The 25,704-nt window shown below is 43.1% G+C and overlaps 1 protein-coding gene across 2 annotated transcripts; it reads right to left on the bottom strand.

The window, feature by feature from the left end:
- Window positions 1-3: 3 nt before the first annotated feature.
- Window positions 4-19,185, bottom strand: CFAP418 (cilia and flagella associated protein 418). 2 transcript variants are annotated; one of them, XM_076052093.1, is made up of 7 exons: window positions 19,000-19,185; window positions 16,199-16,277; window positions 14,148-14,236; window positions 9,512-9,577; window positions 4,737-4,832; window positions 2,593-2,729; window positions 4-187 (listed from the first exon to the last, which is right to left on the bottom strand). In XM_076052093.1, exons 1-7 carry the CDS (start codon window positions 19,086-19,088, stop codon window positions 159-161), a joined length of 585 nt encoding a protein of 194 aa, XP_075908208.1. In that variant the 5' UTR covers window positions 19,089-19,185; the 3' UTR covers window positions 4-158. The 2 variants fall into 2 exon arrangements, with proteins under 2 accessions (XP_075908208.1, XP_075908207.1); XM_076052092.1 differs by lacking the exons at window positions 9,512-9,577; window positions 19,000-19,185 and adding an exon at window positions 17,963-18,649.
- Window positions 19,186-25,704: the final 6,519 nt, after the last annotated feature.

Raw genomic sequence — 25,704 nt, 5'->3', positions numbered from 1 at the left:
AAGTCCAGAATGTGTTTTATTAGCGAATGTTGGGTGAGCAGATAAACACCAGGACGGATGGTTCACGGCCAAAGCAAAAACTCAACTCAAAACCCTGTTAGGAAAAGGAACAAAAGAACCTGCCCACAGAGCCACTTGCAAACGGATCTCCATTCTGCTCACAAGCAAACGAGGACGATTCCACCTGCTGTTTTACACAACAGAACAGGGTGGTGAATCAGTTGCAATTCACACATTTGCTCACATTCAATGCGGACCTGCCGTCAACAACAAATCCCTCAACTCTCAAAGGCCACGCACACACACAGAACACAGAACAGCGAGCACCACAACCGTATTTCTAAACTGCACGTCACAGTTATATTGCATAATGCAGGTTTTTTTGACAAAACCAAGGTAAGTTCCTGCTCAAAGTCACAACTGAACACCATAATACCCCCCCCCCCACCCTTCCCTCTTTGAAGTCAAACGAACTATTATTTTTTCGACGGAACACTTTAATAAGCGCCGCACTCGGAAACTGCATTTCTTCCTGGTAAGTTGGTTTTGAGAGATGAACCGTCTGATACCATGAATAACCTAACTTAGCCCCTGGCCGATTTAAGTTGAGATTTAAGCCATGCCCAGATGCTGCTGTGGTGTAAAGTTTTAGCGCACCAGAGTTGGAATGCACGCACGGGTTGCCCGTTCAATCTCACCAGCGGGAAATTTTCAAACAATGCTGCAAGTTTCTTAAATCTCCCCCATCACCCTCTGTCCACCCGGCAGTATAAATGGGTTTACCACACACAGTCAGTCAACGTAAGGGTTGCGTGGCGGAGGGGTAAAGTGTGGGTTACTCCCACCTCTTCCAAACAATTCTGGTCAGCGTGGAAGAATAGGCCACATATGGCTAGAGAGGGGGCCTCTCTGGTAATTGCAGGCTGCACCTTTACCTTGCTTGTCATTAGTCGTCGCCAGTGTGAGGAGTCCCAATTACAGGGCTCATTTACCGGACTAATGCCCGGTTGCCTGGTGGCTAAGCTCCACTCTGGCAGAAGCTTAAAAACGGCTACATGCTGCCACGTTTTTAGATTTATCCTTCTCTGCAAAAAAACAGATTTTGGTTTTAAAAAAAAATAATGATCCCCAATGTACTTATGCCAAATATTTCTCATTGAAGATATTTTTTTTTTAATTTTCTTCCTCTGGCAAATATCACACCACGATCAGTATCCATGCTCCGTCCTTTTTTCGTCCATTAGCTGACTCACACGAAAGCACTTCTTTTGGATCACACTTCTGCTTTTGAAGAATTGTATACAACACCTGCTTAGATTAATTACTGTATATGAACATGTATTAATGAACAGCACTACCAGCAGTGCTCACTAGTTATTATGATGTGCGTCAATGCCGTAAGATAGAGCTGTGTGGGCCAACAAACCTCAAGAGCAAACCGTGTAGTCTCGAAATGTATCAAGGCTGCGTGTATGTAGCCTCATCACTGTCAACAGCTATGATCAATCCAATACTGGATAAAAGCCTCCCCCACATGGCATCTCCATTCCTCGATCTTGCGATGCCAATTTATCCATCTTTGCTCCACCTAGGCGGCGGTGGTCCTGTTGGGTGCGTTCTCTATTTAGGCTGCATCACCAGTCTTGTCCATCGGCCATCATCCTTTCGAGTGCCCAAGTCCACCTCATCCCCATTGGACTCCCAGTTGCCAGAACGAGCTCCCTGGAAAGAAGCTTCCTTCACTCTGCTGTCCGGACATGGAACTGCCTCCCTGAACACATTGTCGGCAAGATCACTGATTCCGGTGTTCAGCCTTCAAATCCCAAGCACATGGGAATCTCCTAACTTCACCACACGCCTTGTAGGAGTGAGTCTTTGAGCTGCAGTGAACCAATTATTATGCCAATTAGATGTACTAGTGTTCGATATGGCTGTTGTTCACAATTGCACCAAATATAAAAAAAATATGTTAACAATGCACATCACTTAAGGTGTTCATTATTTGCAATGACTACATCGTAACCAAGACTCAAGGCTGAAGCGTGTGGAAAAAGTAATAATAATTTGATGCTCATATGAGCATGGGCTTGCCATTCACCTTCTGTTAGAGCCCTGAACCAGTGGTATAAATTCTGCATTCCTTTGGCAGGGGTGAAACTTACATAGCGGTATTCATTCGATGGAGCCCCGATGGTCACAGGGCTGAGTCGACCCTAGTCGGGATTTTAACTCTCAACCTTTCCAACTGTACCTTCAAATTTGTGTGCCACCAGTCCCGATTGACTTAATAGAACCAAACAAAATATTTACAACTATTGCCATGGTTTGTAAATCAGGTAGCCAGCCTGCTGAGCAGCAAAACCACTCAGAAAAGTGAGAATCCTATTTACACAAAACTACAATATACACTAGACCAGAGCCCAAAAGAAGACGAAGATACTACACTTCATTTACAAAGAGGGAAATACGTTTCCTGGCAATACAGCACTCTTTAGTTTTATATACACACACACTTAGGACAGAGTCTAATCCTGTCGCCGTTACCCATGGCGGGGGGGGGGGGGACCCTTCACGAGCTCGGGCCATGCTTACTGCACACCCAGCGCAGGTTGGATCCTGGCTCGGTGGGCTCCTGCACGGAACGCCAGCTGCACTGGCAGGCGTACGCCCGCGTGCCCAAGCGCCGCACCAGTCTCGCTCGCAGCTTTTCCACGTCCGGCATGTTGTTACTGCAAAGACAAAGACCCCCCCCGTATAGCCTTCACAGACTGTCGGGGCCAAGTGCTTTTAGCGAGCGCCTGCGAAGGCCAGCACGGCACATGAGGGGGTGGGGGTTGCCAGCACCTCGTCCGGTTGCCTTTTGTCTCCTTAGTGGCGATGTTTACACACCGCACCAGGTACTCATTTCAGGCTGAGCCAGTCAAGGGGAGGCCCAGGACCCGGTTAAAATAATCATCACTGGTGTTGGCCGTAAGTGGGAATCGAACTCGGTCGCTGGGTTCGTAGTGCAACGCGCTAAGCGCACCACCACCGCCAGCATCACCACAAAAAGACAAAGGCACACAAACATTAATAGTCTAATCCATGATGATGTCTTCCACTGCTTTTCTTACATGTCCGTACGTTCTTCCTTGTTGAACACCATCCAGCATTGCCCATAGACCAGGATAGAAACAGTACCACGTAAGGCAGCACAATTTTAGTAGTACCAATTTGTTTAATTGACCAATAACATTGAATTATTTCATAACCCACTCATTTCAAATGGTTATCACATAATCCATTGTTATTGGTCACGTAAAGAAATTGGAACCTCTAAAGTTGTGCCACTTTAGTTGATACTGAGAAGTGCAATGCCTGGTCTGGACTCATTCCGCTCAGTCTTTTGCCAAATAATCTTCCGTCGATGGACTTCGGAAAGCCCTCTCACACCAATCGCCTCCTTCAGCTCCTTCCATCTCACCGCCATCTGCTCAGTCCAGCTTGTGTTCCTATTCTTAATAGTTAAAACGAGTCCACGTACTTCTCATGTTCTTCTTTCTGTCTAGATTTTTTCATAACTCTCCCCCAAATCCACATTTAAAAAATTCCATTCTCATCGTATTCCTTTCTAATTGGCCACGCCTCACAGGCATGCATTGCCAAACACACATCCTAAAATTGAATATTACAGGTTGCAGGGGAAAAGTGCTGTTAGCATCTACGACAGCCAGTACGACACCTGGGGAGTGGTGAGGCCAACAACACGTCCAGTGGCCTTTTCTCCCTGGTGCTGATGTTTACAAACCATATCAGGTGTTCATTGAAGGCCGAGTGGAGCTATAGGCTAGGTCCACCAACGGTTTCAGCCACAAAATACAGGCCACAGCGTTTCTCATGCAGTTCATGATCCACTGTATCACTGCTATACCCCCTGCATCGTGCAAGTGTAAACACACAACTGCACATAAAAACAAACACAGGCACTCGCATATACAAATACACCCACACGTACATGCAAGCAAATGCACGTACTTGTACAAACAATTTTAAATAAAATGCATACAAGACACAGATCCCCCGAAAAAGCCTTACCAGAATGTTGGGGCAAGTGTTGTTAGCGAGCACCTATGAAGGCCGGCTAGGTACACGAGGGGGCGGGTGGCCAGCACCACGCCCAATAGCTTTGGCCTCCCCCCAGTGGCGATGTTACTACGCAACACACCAGGTACTCATTCTGAGGCTGAGTCGACCTAGGGAGGCCCAGGACTGGCTCAGATAATCGTCACTGGTGTTGGCCGCGAACGGGAATCTTGCCGGGTTCGTAGTGCAGCGTGCTATCCGCTACACTACCGCTCCCCACAATGCAATGCACAAAGGATATAGATCCCCCGCATAACCTTAACAGACTGTTGGGGAAAGTGCTATTAGCGAGCACCTATGAAGGCCGGAACGATACACGAGGGGGTGTGTGGCCAGCACCACACCCGGCCACCTTTGTCTCCCTAGTGGCGATGTTTACATACCACGCCAGGTACCCATTTATGGCTAAGTCGACCTAGGGCAGGCCAAGAACCGGTTCAGATAATTGTCACTGGTGTTGGCTGTTTGCGGGAATCGTAGCGCAGGAATCTAAGTGCAGCTCGTTAACTGTTATACTACCACTTCCCACAATGCAATGCACACGCAAGCAGGAATAAGCATCCGCTTACAATTACAAAGCGTTGTGTGTCATGTAGTGGGAAGGGAGTGCTCACCGAAAGAAGAGGTAGTCACACGAGTGATGCCACTCCATGTTGTCAAATGTCACCACGCGGAAGTCACACACTGTGCAGTGCAGCCTGTCACATGCCCTGCACCACAGAAACAAACTCATCAGGCTGTACAAATAATATTCCAATCAATCAGTAATTAAATCTAAACACCTCCTAGCTCATCATTCAAGCCATCAAGCAAGCAATCAAGCAATCAGCTATGACTTGGAAATCAGTTTTCCACCCAGTCAGGAAGGAAATGTTTTATTCAGAAGAGCACACCAATGACAGAACACCACCTCAACAGTTGCACCCACTCGTAAGAAGGCTGGAGGGGAAGTAATAATAATAATAATAATGATTATTATTATTTATTTTATACCTACGTGACTTTACCGAAAGAACCAAAGAGCATGATGATAAATGTCAAACCAAAGTAAAAAATTAATTCCATACAGAGAAAGATAAAAAAACTATATAGTGTTTACCATGTTATTGTGGAGGATGAGGAAAGGGTTAGGGTTAAATGCAAACAGAATCTTCTAGCGATCCAATCAAATCTTTGTTCAATCGTGCAATACGGCTGCGATCAACTGTTGGCTGCCCCGAGCCAGTGGTGAGAAAATGTCATGCACATTTTACGGGAACAAATGTCTCCAAAGGACAAACACTGTTGGCTTCCCGCAAACTGGTGCTCATTTTATCGATGCCGGGAAGATGATGAGCCGAGCTGATTCCTAAACAGGAATTGAACTCGCAACCCTTCAAAGTGCTATAACCACAGTCGCATTTTACTTCTAGTTGTTGGTGAATCAAGCTGCTCGTACACGGAATGGATTCCGTTTCCCAAGCCGTAGTTTAATCACTGAGCAAACCAATTACAGTTCATTGGATTCAACCTATTAAAAAAAATTGCAATTAGCCAATCAGTCACTCAACCCAATCTCCACCACAACCAACAAATAAAGCAGCTATTTGTTCAATGTACCGGGACAATTTCTGTTCATATTGCTTCAAAATGTTAATAGTACTCTTTGATGCAACAGAAAGACAACATAGGGAGATGCAGAGTGAGGATGGGGATAAAGGCCATATACATTTTAAGGTTTGGGGTAAGATCAGCATATACAAAATATTATATAAATGGCAGAATGCCGATATTTTACTCTGACATATGAGAAAGGCAAATTGCACACAATTAAATAGACAAAAACCTTAGATGTCACGGGAAAATCCAATCAATGCTTCGACATGTAATGCGATTTTGAGAATACAAGTTATTTATGATGTTTAATGGACAGTGTGAATGTGTTCAATATGCAATACACCGTAATATCTAAGGGGATGCGTGATTATAAATATGCAATAGTGCCTTTAAAAAATAATGTTATATATGGGTTTCACTAAGTTCCAATAAGTAACATATAAGAAATTACGTGTTCAATGGTAAATCTACACAGCATTGCACCTATAATATGGGGAGTTTTTTTGGATTTGTGAATGCCATACAATGATTTATCAGATGTCAAAGAAGCGTTATACTGCATAATTATAACCATGCCGAACTGTGTTATAATCTCACCCAACTTATGTTTTGGAATAGACTTTACACAAAGGTATTGAATATAACGGTTTCTTTGAATATACAAAGACTAAATGGGCAGCCCATTTCCATCGCAAGGGAAAGCTGTGAAAAATATATAATATACACCTATAACATTGTTTAGCTGCATAAGTGGGATTTAGAGAAGTAGTATGTAAATGCTTTCCAAGATAACACAATTGAATATACGTAACTTTACTTAATTTATACATAGCTACATTATTCTAAAAGACTAACTTATGCAAACGTTCATAGCGTATGAAAAAAATATCATATGATTAATAACATCCTTGTTAAAATATTAAGCAATAATAAAATGGAGAAAAACAACAGCAGTATGGAGAGAAGGCATGTGTGGAGAACATCTTAACAACCAATACAGTTAAATGTAAACATTATTTCTGAACATTATGTTTTTGTTTCCTGTTCATTACTCTTCTAAAACATTTACACGTGTGTGTATCAAGAAATTGGTCATTGTACGACAATAAATGTAACAAAGCTAGCGCAATATAAAAGATGAGGAGGGTATGAAATTTAATTCCATGACACTAGGGCATCACGTGTCAAAGATGTACTCATAGGATGTGGCAGATGGGTTTTGAGTCATGTTTCACCTTGCATGTTCTATCTTGTGGAACTAAGCAATTTCATCAAATGCCACTGTAAAGACTTGTAAATGTGACTGGAAGAGCAAGTTCAGTCACCACCACAATTTTCTTTGAATGACAACGGAAGGGAATTAAATGAGTGCAATGTTAATTGGTACATTGGATTAGTGGGGTATTTAATGCTTAAAAATGTAATGAGGTTTTGGGAATGCAAATTATTGTTTAAAAATGAGCATAGCCATTTTTAAATGTAGCTTTGCATTCAGTCCGTACAAGGTGTTTTAGAATAGCTGAAGAAGCATTCTCAATTTGGACCCACACATTTTCTTCTCAGTACTGTTAAAAGCATTTTTTATTGGAACAGCACCGATGGGGAAAGAAAATTGGAATGGAATGTTATTTTGACAATGCAATAAAAAAACGAAATCGTCATAAACCGAATTGGAGAGAACAAAATGTTTTTGGAACAAAAATGGAATAGTTGCAAATAATTCCCATTCCACTCTGGACTACAGTGTTACGTAGCTCTGGAAATAAAACTGCCTGACAAACTATATTACATTTTGATTTAAAGCTTTCGTGACTGCAGGGATTCATATTCTTGGTTCTTTCGGTAAAGTCACGTAGAAGGGAAACAATAAAATAATAAAAATATATAAAACAATAAAAAAACAATTGTATTGTTTTATATATTTTTTATTCATTTTTAAAAAACAATTTTATTGCTTTATATATTTTTATTATTTTATTGTTTCCCTTCTACGTGACTTTACCAAAAGAACCAAGAATATGAAACTATATTACATCTTAAAATGTACGGATCCCACTAGGTTTGTGTATCCCTCCATGAAATACTAAGAGAACGTTTATATTAAATGTTGTACATTGCACATTGTAGAGTGCTCTGGCCAATGGGAATTTTGAAACATCATCCAATCATTATTTTATTGTCAGTTTTTGTGCCAGTTAAAAGGGTAAAACCTATTACTATATCTTGTTACTGGCAAAGGAGGTCTCATAATGTAAATGCTCACCCCGAGCCCTCAATACTCTGACAGTGCACTGTTTTAGAGTTGTACGCCTTTTGGCGTCTTCTGGTCCAACACCAGTGGAGACTAGGCTCTAAGAAAAGCTGTCTCGGGTGTGGACCAATCAAATTCAAAGACAGTGCATATTATTATCAGAGTTGTCTCTTTGTTTGCATTTTGACTGCTTGTGTTGTGGTTATTGCAAACATGATGCCTTGAATAAAGGTGTCAGTTTTTGTGCCAGTTAAAAGGGTAACACCTATTACTACACTATCATCCAATCACTTGTTAAATGTTCTAAATTCAGACAGGTAGCAGCAGCAGGACAATTCCAATTGCATCTCACAGGAATATGCATATGACAAGGGAGAAGTGATCGAATGCTTGGCAGCTGAAGATGTTTCACCATTATGCCTTCATATGTATAGTTTTATTTTTGTTGTGCAGCATGTGTCGATGTGAGTATTGGAATGTACGGTGGGAAAATCAACCTTGAATATAGAGGCATATCAACAACTGTGATTGCAGTGAAAATTGGGAATGTTTATGAACACATTTGGACATTGAGTTGTCTTACTCATGGACTAACATACTCAAAAGGCACAATCATCAGCTGAGATCTAACTTCAACTGGACAATTCCAGACCACGCACGTGCTTGACAGCATCGTACATAGCCAAACGTGCTAATCGGAGGAGCGAGAAGTGTATATGTACGTTGAACTTCTTTTGCATCATAGGAAGCCAAATGTGCTAATTGGAGGAGCGGGAAGCATAAGAAGCCATTACCAAGATGAGGTGGACTCTGCTCCCCTACTCAGCCCAAAACCCAGACATTGAAAATGAATTTCAGTCCACTGAACGATAGCCCTCATGAACAAAATTCTGACAATGTCATTTCCATAAAGGAAATTAGCCAATGATTGCATGATGCTGCCAAATATATTCCCCATAATAGCATACACGTCATTGCTTCACGATGCACAAATCTATAGTAAAGTATATTATCTGGGGAAAATGAAGCAATATCTTCACATTCGAAATTAATGTCTGCACAGATATTTTTTCGAGGAATTAACTGAACATTCTTCAGAACCATTTAGAGTAACCCACTCAGGTAATCCTTGTACACCACTGGGTTATTATACATTACTCACAATAAAACAAAGTATTATTTCTCATAATTCACGATATTTCTTTCTACTGCTTTGAACATACAGAAGGGGTAACCCGAGCCACCACCAAAGATTGATGAGCAGACTACTGCTCCAGCCAAGTGACAAATGATGAAGTTGGAACTGATACCATTAAAATCGCGAAGCATGTGTGTACTGAAGAACCACAGCAATTGCGAATATAATGGATAAATCACAAAAAGAGATCAGCAGAGTTGAGCACCTTAGACTTGAATTGAGTGATAAGAGCTAGTTGCTTCTTTTATGTGGCAGAGTGTTTTTTGGGAATTTCCTATGTTCATGATCTAGTAGATGTGATGTATCGTCTGGTTACTGTGCATCTATCAGTATAAGCTGGGTACCTGCATGAAATGGTAGTTCCCAGTCCGCATGGAAGCTTGCTTCCCCCCAGATAAACGGGGCAGCACCTTGCATGAGCAACGCACGAGACAGCAGCAGCAGCAGACAAGCGATCTTACAGCTCAACAGCGCCACACTCAGGAAACCATCATGCAAAGCATGGAATGCAGGCATATGTTGACGTTTAAATTGGTTTCACACGTACTATTAAAAACTGTCAATTATTTTTTTTATCTTACCAGGTAAGGCCCACTGAATTATAGAGCTCTTTTTCAGAAGCGACCTCGACGCAAATAATAACCTTAAGAAGTGGCTTATCACGTGGACATTTATATAGCAGCCAAATATTTTAAACGCAGGTTTCTAAATGTGGAAGGGAAAAAAAACGAAAGGCCTGGAGAGAAATCCACGCGACCACGGGGAGAACATGCAAACCCCAACGGTCGGGATCAAACCCACAACCTCCTGTATACCAGGCAAAGTAGTTACCATATCGCCACTACGGCACCAGGTAATGAGACGTGCTTAGAAAGAAAGATTTACAACTAAATTTGCCTTTGCTGTCAATACAGTTATACAAATCTGGTCAGACACACAAACCAGTTTATGAGACGTACTACCAAACTTTCTTTTAAATACAGGTGAAAAAGTGCATCTTGTAATCAGGAGAATATTGTGACCAATATAATTATTCACGTACATAGCATACTACACTGAAGGAAGTTTTTAAAAACACACTAATATACTGGAACTATTTGGATAGTATCATAAACGTTTTTAAATATGATGTTTAAAGAAAACGCTTAGCCAAATGCAATTTTTAGCCCTATCCTTCAAGGATTTGCTCCATACTTCGAAGTTTCTTACGCTCCATCATCAAATTCCTACCATCCTCCACAGGCACATATGTTCATAAGCCAGAAATATAGTCAAACATTTATATTATCTAGGATCCAGCTTTGTGGATTTTAACTAACATAGTCTATATTGTGACATATCTACTGCAGCAAATTGGGGTTAACCCCCTCTGCAAACTAATTAGTTAACAATCCATCTGCCCAATATGCTAAGGCATGTAATCCTCTATATCCAGCTTACCTGGGTCTATTTATGTTGCTTAAATTACGCCACATATAATGACACCATAAGTTCATTAATAGGCAGCTCTGCCTAACCTGCCTGATACTAGAGATCACTGTTATTATTCCAGACATGTGTAAATATCACATAAGGCATTTTTTGTCTGTCTGTCTGCGTACGCTCGCTTGGGGGGGATTTGGCTCTCGGACCGTGGGGTTCGCGTAGAAAAAAATTTGCCGGGCGACACGCCCTGGGCCCCGCGGTGGGAATAGGCTATTTCGTTTTCTCATCCCTAAACTTTAAAGAGGTTAAAATCGCGTTTTGGCGCGATTAATCTTTATTTATTTATTTACTTTTGCCGATCGGCTCGCTGCTGCGCATGCGCGAGACGCCGACACGAGTTGTTGCCCCTGGCAACGCACTCACGCCGTCACCGCAGGGCGGACGCCATTTCTCATTCGCGTTCAAAATGCAAAAAATGTACACGCAACGCTGAGGTAAATTCATCAAAGTGTAACGTCCTCTTCTCTCCCCCTTCACCCCGATGTGTGCACTTACTATTATAGGGTCGGTAGATACTAAAATTATAGCGATTAAATTGTATTATTGTAGCGCGAGGGGGATAGCGGCCCAGGCCCCAGCCTCGGCTGGCCGGGCAATCTAGGCGAGGCCGGGGGCTCTGCACGGGACTAGGCCTCGTCACGGCACTCTGTCAAGTGAGGACTTTGTGCTATAGAGTCGATATATACTGCTACTAGCGGGAAAATATATATTCTAAAACGTCTGAAAACTAAAAAACATAACATACAAATGAAAAGATAACTCATTAATTTAATATTCTTAGCTCTTTCGGTAAAGTCACGTTGAAGGGAAACAATAAAATAATAAAATATATAAAACAATAAAAATTCTCACGACGTTTCGACCATAACACAAACGGTCGTCATCAGGTGTGTCGGTTTGCATTAATAAATTTATTTTTAAATGGTGTATTTATTTATTTATTAAAACGTCAGCGCCACGTGCAGCGATTTGGCAGTTTATTTATAAGGACGAGTCCATCTATGTTCTGAGAAGAGGAGGGGGGAGACGACAAATTAATGTATGCTGTCTGAAAGCCACTGTAAGCGTGAACAATCAATTAAGACCTGAAATGGTTTATCAAATCTTTCCAATGATTGCTAAGCCAGAATACATCTTCTCGGTTGAAATTGTCTCATGGTACCATGAGAGATTCGTTCGTGAGGCTATCCACATATACAAGCACAGAGACAATTTCAACCGAGAAGATGGATTCTGGCTTAGCAATCATTGGAAAGATTTGATAAACCATTTCAGGTCTTAATTGATTGTTCACGCTTACAGTGGCTTTCAGACAGCATACATTAATTTTTCACCATAGTCGGTATGCACTGCTGTAGTCATAGCAAGATACCACCACGGTCAGCATGCAATGCTGTAGTCATAGCAGGTACCACCACAATCAGCATGCAATGCTGTAGTCATAGCAGGATACCACCACAGTTACTATGCACTGCTGTCATCATAGCAGGCACGACCACAGTCAGTATGCACTGCTGTAGTGAAAGCAGGTACCACCGCAGTCAGTATGCACTGCTGCTATCATATCAGGTACCACTACGATGAGTATGCACTGCTATAGTTAAAGCAGGTACCACCACAGCAGTATGCATTGCTGTAATAGCAGATACCACCACAATATGCACTGCTGTAATCATAGCAGGTACCACCACAATAAGTATGCACTGCTGTAGTGCAAGCAGGTGCCACCACTGTCAGTATGCACTGCTGTAGTGATAGCAGGTACCACCTCAGTCGGTATGTACTGCTGTAGTGATAGTAGATACTGCTATCGAGTTGGTAGATACTGCTATACAGAGTTAGTAGATACTAAAACAGTCAGTATATACCACTACAGTCAGTCAATACTGCTACAGTCAGTATATACTACTATACAGTCAGTACATACTACGACGGTGAGTAGCTACTAGAGTTAGTAGATACTACTATAGAGTGAGTAGATACTGCTATAGAGTTAGTAGTTACTACTATAGTCAGTGGATACTACTATAGAGTCAGCAGATACTACTATAGAGTTAGTTGTTACTACTATAGAGTCGGTAGATACTACTGTAGGCCCAGTAAATACTACTACGGTCAGTAGTTACTACAGTCACTAAATACTACTAAACAGTCAGTAGCTACTACTGGCTCAGTAGATACTACTATACAGTCAGTAGATACAACTACAGAGTCAATAGATACTACTTACTCTGTTGTATGTAAGGTGTGTAGGTATATATACCTATATACCTACACTGGGGTAAAGATATTTTTTGAGGGGGGGGTCAACAATTTTCGGAAACCTTTTACATCAACTATTGACCCCACACTTTCTATAACTTTTTGGACTTTTGCAAGCCTCTTATAATTTTGTTGGTGGACAAATGGACAAACGGACCACCGGGCCTTCACAATAGCTTAGTATCTGTGTATGTATATGTAAGGTTTTTAAGAGAAGTTTTGAAATATATTTTTCACCCGGGCAACGCCGGGTACTTCCCGCTAGTATCCCATATTTTACTCCATCGAATTAATTACTTAACCCTGACTTCCACAACAGGTGACACAAGGTTCACAAACTCACTGGTGTGGCAGGTGATGGCTTTAAAAGGAGACTAAACATTAGAAGGCTATTGGAATTATTAATTCTAAGGATTCCTTTATAATCGCATTTGTAAGCTATGGCTATCACTTTCTACATGTTTTCCTGAATAAGGCAATCATCTTTTATTTAAACAGATATATTAATAACTAGAATTTTTTTGCCAATGGCTTCAAGAAAGTGTACAAAGAGACCGATATCTCCTTGACATTAGCTTTAAAATATAATATTCATACTATTTTATTCATGAGTTTAATCTAACACATATTGACACATTTTGGACTCCTCACCTACACCATTAGAGATTATATCACCGCAATCTTAAAATTTCTGCAATGGCTCCCAATTCAATGTTGAATTAACTAAAAGGTCGACCACACTATTGTCAATATTCTTTGTGAACTCACCCCGCATGCCTCCCTTAACTCATCCCACTCTATTCTCCTTCCTCGACTCTTTGCTCAAACAACTCAGGCTTCCAAGCTAAACCTCCAGTCATCCTTTGCTCAATGGCAGAATACTCCTTTTCTGATGCTGTTTACGTTGTCTGAAACTTTCTTCCTCAGGTCATCTGCACTGCCAACTCCATCCCTATTTGTCTTGCTCCAGTATCTTCATTCTTACCTACACTGGACTGTGGTCTTCTATCCGTCAACACCCCGAGCTTTCGAATTCTTAAAGTTTCTGCTTCACCCCCCCCCCCTCCGAATAAAAGCATATTTCCTGATTTTTAAAAATCATCCTCTTTCCCAAGCCCTCTCGACGTGTCGATGTCACACTTTCTTATGCCGTGTTTTGAGATGTGGCAGTATTTAGACACTTCACAAATCCCAAATTTATGGTACCTCCATCTTGGTAAGCTAGGGGAGTACCTGCTTGCAGAGCTCCTCGTAGCTTCTTTGGTTGGGTCCACATGGGCCACCTGTGCCAGAGGAACACGGGCAGCTCTGCAGGCTTTAGGCTGTGGGTTATATCATAGGGACAGAGACTTGGTGGGGGTTGTAACAGCAACGAGACATTTGAGCTTTTATCAGATAGAAATCCCCAAACAACGAATTGAAGATGCTTTGAAACATTATTGGTATTTGAAATATTTTATGAACGGAGAATTTCCTACATGCTTTAAAAGCATAATTTGGAATATGTGCATTTCAGCAGTCTTTATTCGTTTCGGATAAGACCTGGTTGTTCACAAAGAAACAAGTATAAACCTAAAAGTTTTCCAAAGATCTATGAAGAGATGCATTTTTGGAGTAATGAATAAAGAAGCCATTCATTTGCTCGAGTTCAATTCCTGAAGAAACTCCCAGAACATGCAGCGAAACGTCGGACATCACGCCAAACAACACGCGGTTCAACCTGAGAACTAATCTATGGCACGTCCTGCACATATAACAAAACAGCCTCGGATTAGTCAATCACAATTAGGCAAGACATGACACTGCATTTTCAATATCACTGATTATTAAAATTGTGGGATATCCTGAAATAAAATGTATAACCCATATCTGGTCCACTGTCCTGGTGGTAGGGTTTCTTGAGAATAGGAAGATTACATTAATGTTTAAGTTAATTGCGTGGCCAATTGTGGGCAGAAGATTACATATGAACCTTATGGCAGTACCCCGGTGTACCATAGCACCCAGGCTCTCGCATAATGTCCGTGATGCAGTCATTTCTAGTCTGTTGATGGTCGGCGATGCGGCAATCGACTCGTCTCGACGAGCTGTACACGATGCACCACCACGGTGCGTACGAGCGTTCAGGGTTTCAGCTCAATCGTCCTTGCTACGTTTCGACATCGCGGAGTAGCACTGATGTCGGATTGATTGGTACCCCAGTCGCGGAGTTAAGTAACACCCCTGGAAAAAATAGTGACGCAGAAATAAAATATTTAATTGCCTCGACCATTTTGTATTATTTGGTACCCTGGGGTCCCGCCATAAGGATCATATGAAAGTGAATGATCAAGTACCTATGAAGTCATAACAGGTTATCTAATAAAAACAGAAAATGTGGGTTTTTAATGTTTTGTGGGTAATCAAGACAGACATTTTGCTCCACGTGGAGTGAAATTTCGGACATCATGACAAACAATACGCGGTACAACCGAAAAACACATTGGAGATCTATGTTAAATATGGTTCTGACTTTTAGTCTTATGAAATCTGCAAAATGCAGCTAACATACCTGTCAAACCCATACCGTTTACCTATATTTTTGTACAGGGAAATGTAGTTTTCAGGTCCATATGGCGTACAGCCGTTTCAATACGGGCAAAAACAATCATACGGCCAACAAAAAGTTTTTAACCCTTTATAATGTAATGTGTTTATTGTTGTGCATCCGCATATCAAGCAAGCAGCAGCATCAGCATGCAAGATCACAAACAGTAGCATGATAAGTAACATCATTGACATCAATTACCAAACTGAATACATAAAAGTTTTTGTTCAGTAACATAATTTTTGTCTATTCGTTTGTGTTTCTCCCTTGTGATGGGACTTTGTAGGATGAACGTTGAGATTTATAATGGTACGGGGTGACCAATATGGTCTGAATTGGTCTGTAATAAAGCATGCACTGATAAGGAGTTGACAGGTATGAGCTAATGTATATATAGATCAGTGTTTCTCAAACTTCAGTCCTCACAATCCTCCATAATGTAGCTTTTCATAGATAGCAACCTTTTCAATTTATATACACATTGAGCCAACCACTGAAGTGGAGCCACTAAGCCAGAGTTTGCGAAACATATTTGATAAACTAGCGTTGCCATCTAAAATAATGTCAGTAAAACCCAATTCTACTCTAATGACCGTGAAGCAGTGCTTCTAATTACTTTCCCGAAGATCAGAGCGATATCAATAAAAAAGCAAGCAGTGAGTCATGTTGGGACTACAGGGTCACATAGCATGCTTACCATTGGCTTATCTTCCACTTCTAAGAGCTCTTCCAGGAGGGCCTCTATGTTGTCTTCATCTTTCTTCTTTTTAACCTTCCTGAGGATAACACGGTAATTACGTTACGACAAAAAGATTACTTGTGTTATGACTCAGGCAACATTTTCTCTTCTATCACACTTTAAGATCTCATTGCTCTTACCAGTATATATAATTCTACATTAACAATCATAACCCTGATAACATGTAATCTTCAGGGTTATTTTTTAGACTAAATGTTCATATCATATTCACTCTTGCAAACACACTCTTTGAATGCTATCCACATGTTACAATAATGGCTCAGTGTACCAAGCGCATTTTACCGGCTTTACGTAACATTAAGGCGTTTAACAATTCAAATTTGAAAAAAAAAAAAAGTTCCACCCGATAGATTTGAAATCATGTTACAATCCGAGTGATGTACAACATGTTGACGATGATCAAGCAATGGTGTACAGGGTGGTGCAGATGTCTTGTTACCCGCAAATAATTGACCCATAACATTTTTTCTCTTTGCTTATAGATTTCTGTTTTTTAAATGAACCTTACTTAAAAAATATATAACGTTTTAGATAATTAAATGAGCGTCCCTATACATCTGGACCATCCTGTATTTTAGTGCACGTTTGCAAAAATACTGATACATCTTCGCACATTGACAGCTTACATACACTTGCTTCAAACACCAGGGCAAGTGTAGAGATAGGGATGTGGACTGGAAAACTCCGTGCATGTTTTCAACTACTATAAATGTCTACAAGTTTTACAAAAATAAAATGTCGCTGATAAAAAAATGTCTAATTATTTGAACAATCTTCAAGAACATCCAAACAATATCCATTAAAGAATTGGTCAAATATCTCAATGCAACACCGGTATTGGGATATTCAGGCTTTACTCGGGATTCGTTGGATATAATTTATTATAGACAAATGCGTGCATATAATTTCCACCTTCCCATCGTCAATGTGACACTCCACGGACCCCACCTGTTGAGTTAAACGCCAAAAGTGCCTTCTTTCTGAAGGCCCCTTCATCAACGGCCCTCTAAAATATATCGACTTCTACCGGTTATAAGACGCTCGGGAATGTAACACGCACCCAAAACCTGTGCCCGGTGTCAATACAGTTAGACAAATGCTGTTCTCACACACACACACGTACAGGATGAGCATATTTGTCAATAACATATAATTGGCGACGTTTCGGATCATGGACCTGCTGCATTGCACCAGGGACCGTTTCCCGAAACGTCGCCTATGATATAGTTGTTTTCCTTTTAGGGTAGTGTCATTGACATGTGTTGCGGTGTTGCTTTATGTGCACAAATTCACGAGCAATGCCGCCGCTTGTCACAACGACCGGACTATAGGACGCACCCACAACTTTTGCTTTACAATTCGGGGGGTGAAGGTGCGGTCTTATAATCCGGAGAACACGGTACCATCAGGATTAAAACAATAAACTATTTTAATGTAAACAGGCACAGCCCACTGAGCTGCGTAGCTCTTTTTCGGAAGCGACCTGGCCACAAATTATAACCCCTCCAAGTGGCTTATCGCGTGGAAATTTATAGGAGCCCAATACTCTAAACGCGTGTTGTGTGATTATAAATGTGGAGGGAAAATCCGGAGGACCCGAAGAGAAATCCACGCGACCACCGGGGAAGAGGGAGAGACACGCACACTCGAAATGTACAGCGGGCGTCAGGGTCGGAATGGAACCCACGACCTCCTGCATACCAGGCGAGGTAGTTAACATCTCCAAGCCACCGTGATGACGATGATAGCGAGACGCAAACTCCAAATATACAGCAGCAGGCGTCGTCAGGGGCGGGATCGAACCCACGACCTCCTGTATACCAGGAGAGGAAGTTAACATCTCCGAGCCACCGTGATGATGATGATGAGAGCGAGACGCAAACTCCAAATATACAGCAGCAGGCGTCGTCAGGTTCGGCATCCAACCCACGATCTCCTGCACACCAGAGGTAGTTAACATCCCCTAGCCACCGTGATGATGACACGCAAACTCCAAATATACAGCAGCAGGCGTCGTCAGGGTCGGCATCCAACCCACGATCTCCTGCACACCAGAGGGAGTTAACATCCCCTAGCCACCGTGATGACGATGAGAGACACGCAAACTCCAAATATACAGCAGCAGGCGTCGTCAGGGTCGGAATGGAACCCACGACCTCCTGCATACCAGGCGAGGTAGTTAACATCTCCTAGCCACCGTGATGTTGATGAGAGCGAGACGCAAACTCCAAATATACAGCAGCAGGGGTCGTCAGGGGCGGGATCCAACCCACGACCTCCTGCATACCAGGCGAGGTAGTTAACATCTAGCCACCGTGATGACGATGAGAGACACGCAAACTCCAAATATACAGCAGCAGGCATCGTCAGGGGCGGGATCGAACCCACGACCTCCTGTGTACCAGGCGAGGTAATCAACATCTCCCTAGCTACTGTGATGATGATGATGAGAGACAGACTCCAAATAAACAGCAGCAGGCATGGTCAGGGTCGGGATCGAACCCAGGACCTCCTGTAGACCAGGCGAGGTAGTCAACATCTCCTAGCCACCGTGATGTTGATGAGAGCGAGACGCAAACTCCAAATATACAGCAGCAGGGGTCGTCAGGGGCGGGATCCAACCCACGACCTCCTGTGTACCAGGTGAGGTAGTTAACATCTCCTAGCCCACTTCGTGGGCGTTGACTCGCGTATGCAGCCGAAAGGAGTGGGGGGTGGGGAGGAGCGGGGAGGCGCACTTGTCTGGCCCCGGCGCCGTCGCCGCCGCCGCCGCCGACGACGCCGCGGTCTCGGCCTCGTCGAGAAGCCGGTCGAGGTCGTCCAACATCGCGCGGCCTTTGGCCTCCACCACCCCCCCACCACCCCCGTGGCCTCCTTCCCTCAGCCCGAGAGAGCGCGCCGAGGCCTCCGTCTCTACCCAGCCCCGACGGGCGTTTGCCCATTGGCCCCAGCGCGCAAGCACCGCCCCTCCCCCCACCACCGCGTGACGGCGACCGACCAATCCGCGACACGGGAGGGTCCGCCCGGTGTGCGGTGGGGATTTGAAATGGCGCCGCGTTGTTGCCCCTGGTTACGGGGGGATGGGCTCGCGACCCCCGGTGTCAGATTTGCGAGGTTTTTAACCTCCAGATGCTGGATTCACAATTTCAACCTCATATTCTTGGTTCTTTCGGTAAAGTCACGTAGAAGGGAAACAAGAAAATAATAAAAAATATAAAACAATAAAATTATCACGACGTTTCGACTGCAACACAAGCAATCATCATCAGGTGTGAAAACCACAGCAAGAAAATTTGAAGAAAAAATTTGAAGAAAAAATTATTGCTGTGGTTTTCACACCTGATGAGGATTGCTTGTGTTGCAGTCGAAACGTCGTGATAATTTTATTGTTTTATATTTGTATTATTTTATTGTTTCCCTTCTACGTGACTTTACCGAAAGAACCAAGAATATGAATCCCTGCAGTCACGAAAGCTTTAAATCAAAATTTAATGTCAACCTCCGTATTCTTAATTGATTTGGAGCTTTCGTGACTGCAGGAATTACTCTTTGGGTCTTTCGGTAAAGTCACGTAGAAAGATAAAATAATAAATTAAATAATAGCATACGCCGTTTCGATTGCAACACAAGCAATCATCATCAGGTACAAATGAAAAAGAAAACAAACGGCTTTCTTTTGAGCCTCTTGGCGTCATCTGGTCGAGCACCAATTGGATCGAGGCTCAAAAGAAAGCCATCTCTTGGCGTGGACCAATCAGTTTCAAGGACAATGCATATATTATCATAGTATGTTTTTTGTTTGCATTTTGACTGCAGGTATTGTGGTTAATGCAGACATGAATCCTTGTAAAAAGGTTTCAGTTTTGTTGCCAGAAAAAAGGGGAAAACCCCTATTATTGGTCAACCCTATTGTTTCTACATTTTGGATACCGCCAACAACAAAAAGAGGTCCCATAGCTTTTGTCGGGGGACCGTGCGTCAGTGGGGGCCGTCGCTAAAAAAGGCCACCAGGGTCCACCGAGAGGACTTTGACAAACGAAGAACGCTGCTTTAGTTTACGCTACAAGATTTAAAACCGTAACAAGGTAAAACAAAAAAAAACTCCCTCCACGTCTACTCTACCCACAAATTGCCTTGCATGTGCCGGCAATGGTTTGTTAATATGGCAAGTTTCAGTTTCATATATTTCAGTTTCATTTATTTTGGTATAGCCCTTTGAGCCATTCGGCTCTTGCATCGGGTGCAACCGCAACAAACAAAAAAACAAAAACATGAACATAAAGTGACTATGTGATCTTCTTTGGTTCTTTCGGTAAAGTCACGTAGAATGAGAATAAAATAATAAATTGATAAAATAAAATAACACAATAATATTCTCACGACGTTTCGGCCACAACACAAGCGGCCTTCATCAGGTGAAGGGACAAGACTGTCTGGTAGGACAGCGCTGGAGTGAAAGAGCCACGTTCCACTCCAGCGCTGTCCTACCAGACAGTCTCGTCCCTTCACCTGATGAAGGCCGCTTGTGTTGTGGCCGAAACGTCATGAGAATATTATTGTGTTATTTTATTTTATCAATTTATTATTTTATTCTCATTCTACGTGACTTTAAAGAAAGAACCAAAGAAGATGAATCATTGCAGTCACGAAAGCTTTAAATCGTGACTATGTGACTTTGTGCAAACAGAAAATCCAGGAAAAAACAGCGAAATATTCCAGAAAAAGCACCGTACACCAACGCTGTGTGCACAAATCCCAGTGGGATGCAAGTCAAACAACAACAACAACAAAAACAACAACCACAAGACAACTTAGATTTAGGCCATCAGTCTAACTCCGTACTACAACAAACAAACATGGCCAAACCAAAAGATGTTTTAGAAATCACCACAATAAAGCCATACAAGCAATGTAACAGTGATCAAGGTCGTCACGAGCAAGCGTGGTCGTTGTTGTGGGTAGCGGTCGTGGTAGTGGCGAGCGCCCCAGAATTCGATTCCCGCTCACGGCCACCGACGACTATCAGTGATGATGATCTGAACCGGCTCTTGGCCTCAAATGAGTACCCGGTGGGGTGTGTAGTATAAACGACGTCACGCACCTAGGAGGGAGGGTCAAACATTTGTGACGATGTGTGACGAGGCGAGGGGGGGGTTTGAGAAATGTGACGTCACGTAAAAATGCGCAACTTTAAATAAATATAGACAGCACGTTCTATTTAATTAAATAGACTTTTTAATAAATGTTTTCTCCTACAACATCAGAGTGCAGCGCCACATTAAATACGCACTACAATGACAATAGTTTAAAGCGATTTGAAGCATGGAAATATGGTTTTGGGGGGCAGAGCTTTGTGACGTCATATTTGAGGGAGGGTCTGACTTTTTGTGACGCCGTGTGACGAGGGGGGGAGGGGTTAAAAATCGTCCAAAATCGCGTGACGTCATTTATGGACAGTCCCTAAACATCGCCACTGGGGGAGACAACGGAGGCCGGGCTTGGTTGCTGCCCACCCCACCTCCTCGTGTGTAACAGTGGCGGCCTTAATAGGTGTTCACTAACAGCACTTGCCCCAACAGTCCGTTACATGTGCAATCTTTGTAGTTTCAGAGGCTAGTGGTTAGCGCGCTGCGCTACGAACTCGGCGGACCGAGTTCCATTCCCGCTCACCGGCCAACAATCCCAGCGACAATTTTCCGATCCGTTCCCAGGGGCCTCCCCAAGGGGGAGCCAAAGGCGGCCGGGGGTGGTTGCTGGCTACCCTACCACCCTGGAGCCGGGGGGGGGGGGGGGCGACGGAGCCGGGGGGGGGCGACGGCGCGAACAGAGGGAGCCGACACTGACTTTCTCATACATCATACACTGACTCACTCACACACCATACACTGACTCACTCACACACCATACACTGACTCACTCACACATCATGCACTGACTCACTCACACATCATACACTGACTCTCACACATCATACACTGACTCGCTCACACATCATACACTGACTCACTCACACATCATGCACTGACTCACTCACACATCATACACTGACTCGCTCACACACCATACACTGACTCACTCACACACCATACACTGACTCACTCACACATCATGCACTGACTCACTCACACATCATACACTGACTTTCTCATACATCATACACTGACTCACTCACACATCATACACTGACTCACTCACACACCATACACTGACTCACTCACACATCATGCACTGACTCACTCACACATCATACACTGACTCACTCACACATCATACACTGACTCACTCACACATCATACACTGACTCTCTCACACATCATACACTGACTCTCTCACACATCATGCACTGACTCACTCACACATCATGCACTGACTCACTCACACATCATGCACTGACTCACTCACACATCATACACTGACTCACTCACACACCATACACTGACTCACTCACACATCATGCACTGACTCACTCACACATCATACACTGACTCACTCACACATCATACATTGACTCACTCACACATCATACACTGACTCACTCACACATCATACACTGACTCCTCACACATCATACACTGACTCAGTCACACACCATACACTGACTCACTCACACACCATACACTGACTCACTCACACATCATACACTGACTCACTCACACATCATGCACTGACTCACTCACACATCATGCACTGACTCGCTCATCATGCGCTTACTCACTCACACATCATGCACTGACTCACACATCATACGCTGACACACTCATCATACACTGACTCACTCATCATGTGCTGACTAACACATCGTGCGCTGACTCACACATCATACACTCACTCAACCTAATACTGACTCAATCATCATACACTCACTCACGCTGCTGCTGACTCACTCACACATCATAACTCACTCACACTGCCGCTGACTCGCTCACACATCATACACTCACTCACGCTGCCGCTGACTTGCTCACACATCATACACTGACTCACTCATCATGCGCTAACACATCATACACTGACTCACACATCATACACTCACTCAACCTAATACAGACTCACACATCATACACTCACTCACGCTGCTGCTGACTCACTCACACATCATACACTCACTCACGCTGCAACTGACTCACTCACACATCATACACTCACTCACACATCATACACTCACTCATCATACACTCACTCACACATCATACACTCACTCACTCATCATACACTCACTCACACATCATACACTCACTCACGCTGCTGCTGACTCACTCACACATCATACACTGACTCACTCATCATACACTCACTCACACATCATACACTCACTCACACATCATACACTCACTAACTCATCATACACTCACTCACACATCATACACTGACTCACTCATCATACACTCACTCACACATCATACACTCACTCACACATCATACACTCACTCACACATCATACACTGACTCACACATCATACACTCACTCACGCTGCTGCTGACTCACTCACACATCATACACTCACTCACTCATCATACACTCACTCACTCATCATACACTCACTCACACATCATACACTCACTCACGCTGCTGCTGACTCACTCACACATCATACACTCACTCACGCTGCAACTGACTCACTCACACATCATACACTCACTCACACATCATACACTCACTCATCATACACTCACTCACACATCATACACTCACTCACTCATCATACACTCACTCACACATCATACACTCACTCACGCTGCTGCTGACTCACTCACACATCATACACTGACTCACTCATCATACACTCACTCACACATCATACACTCACTCACACATCATACACTCACTCACTCATCATACACTCACTCACACATCATACACTGACTCACTCATCATACACTCACTCACACATCATACACTCACTCACACATCATACACTCACTCACACATCATACACTGACTCACACATCATACACTGACTCACACATCATACACTCACTCATCATACACTCACTCACACATCATACACTCACTCACTCATCATACACTCACTCACACATCATACACTCACTCACGCTGCTGCTGACTCACTCACACATCATACACTGACTCACTCATCATACACTCACTCACACATCATACACTCACTCACACATCATACACTCACTCACTCATCATACACTCACTCACACATCATACACTGACTCACTCATCATCACTCACTCACACATCATACACTGACTCACACATCATACACTCACTCACACATCATACACTGACTCACACATCATACACTGACTCACACATCATACACTCACTCATCATACACTCACTCACACATCATACACTCACTCACTCATCATACACTCACTCACACATCATACACTCACTCACGCTGCTGCTGACTCACTCACACATCATACACTGACTCACTCATCATACACTCACTCACACATCATACACTCACTCACACATCATACACTCACTCACTCATCATACACTCACTCACACATCATACACTGACTCACTCATCATACACTCACTCACACATCATACACTCACTCACACATCATACACTCACTCACACATCATACACTGACTCACACATCATACACTGACTCACACATCATACACTCACTCATCATACACTCACTCACACATCATACACTCACTCACTCATCATACACTCACTCACACATCATACACTCACTCACGCTGCTGCTGACTCACTCACACATCATACACTGACTCACTCATCATACACTCACTCACACATCATACACTCACTCACACATCATACACTCACTCACTCATCATACACTCACTCACACATCATACACTGACTCACTCATCATACACTCACTCACACATCATACACTCACTCACACATCATACACTCACTCACACATCATACACTGACTCACACATCATACACTGACTCACGCTGCTGCTGACTCACTCACACATCATAACTCACTCACACATCATACACTCACTCACACATCATACACTCACTCATCATACACTCACTCACACATCATACACTCACTCACTCATCATACACTCACTCACACATCATACACTCACTCACGCTGCTGCTGACTCACTCACACATCATACACTGACTCACTCATCATACACTCACTCACACATCATACACTCACTCACACATCATACACTCACTCACTCATCATACACTCACTCACACATCATACACTGACTCACTCATCATACACTCACTCACACATCATACACTCACTAACACATCATACACTCACTCACACATCATACACTGACTCACACATCATACACTGACTCACGCTGCTGCTGACTCACTCACACATCATACACTGACTCACACATCATACACTCACTCACACATCATACACTCACTCACACATCATACACTCACTCACACATCATACACTCACTCACACATCATACACTCACTCACTCATCATAC

Source organism: Petromyzon marinus, chromosome 54, assembly GCF_048934315.1.
Source record: "Petromyzon marinus isolate PM22_M1 ecotype Great Lakes invasive population chromosome 54, UKy_Petmar_22M1.pri1.0, whole genome shotgun sequence".
In the NCBI taxonomy this organism is placed as follows: Eukaryota; Metazoa; Chordata; class Hyperoartia; order Petromyzontiformes; family Petromyzontidae; genus Petromyzon; species Petromyzon marinus.
The sequence above is the reverse complement of the archived record's forward strand: the minus strand, read 5'-3'. Positions and strand labels throughout refer to the sequence as shown.

Coding starts and splice junctions, on each gene's coding strand:
- CFAP418 (XM_076052092.1), bottom strand. CDS start 18,447: ATGTTAACTACCTCGCCTGGTATGCAGGAGGTCGTGGGTTCCATTCCG. Junction 16,278..17,962: donor GATGTTAACTACCTCGCCTG/GTATGCAGGAGG, acceptor TGTTATCCTCAG/GAAGGTTAAAAAGAAGAAAG. Junction 2,730..4,736: donor TGTGACTACCTCTTCTTTCG/GTGAGCACTCCC, acceptor TTGTCTTTGCAG/TAACAACATGCCGGACGTGG.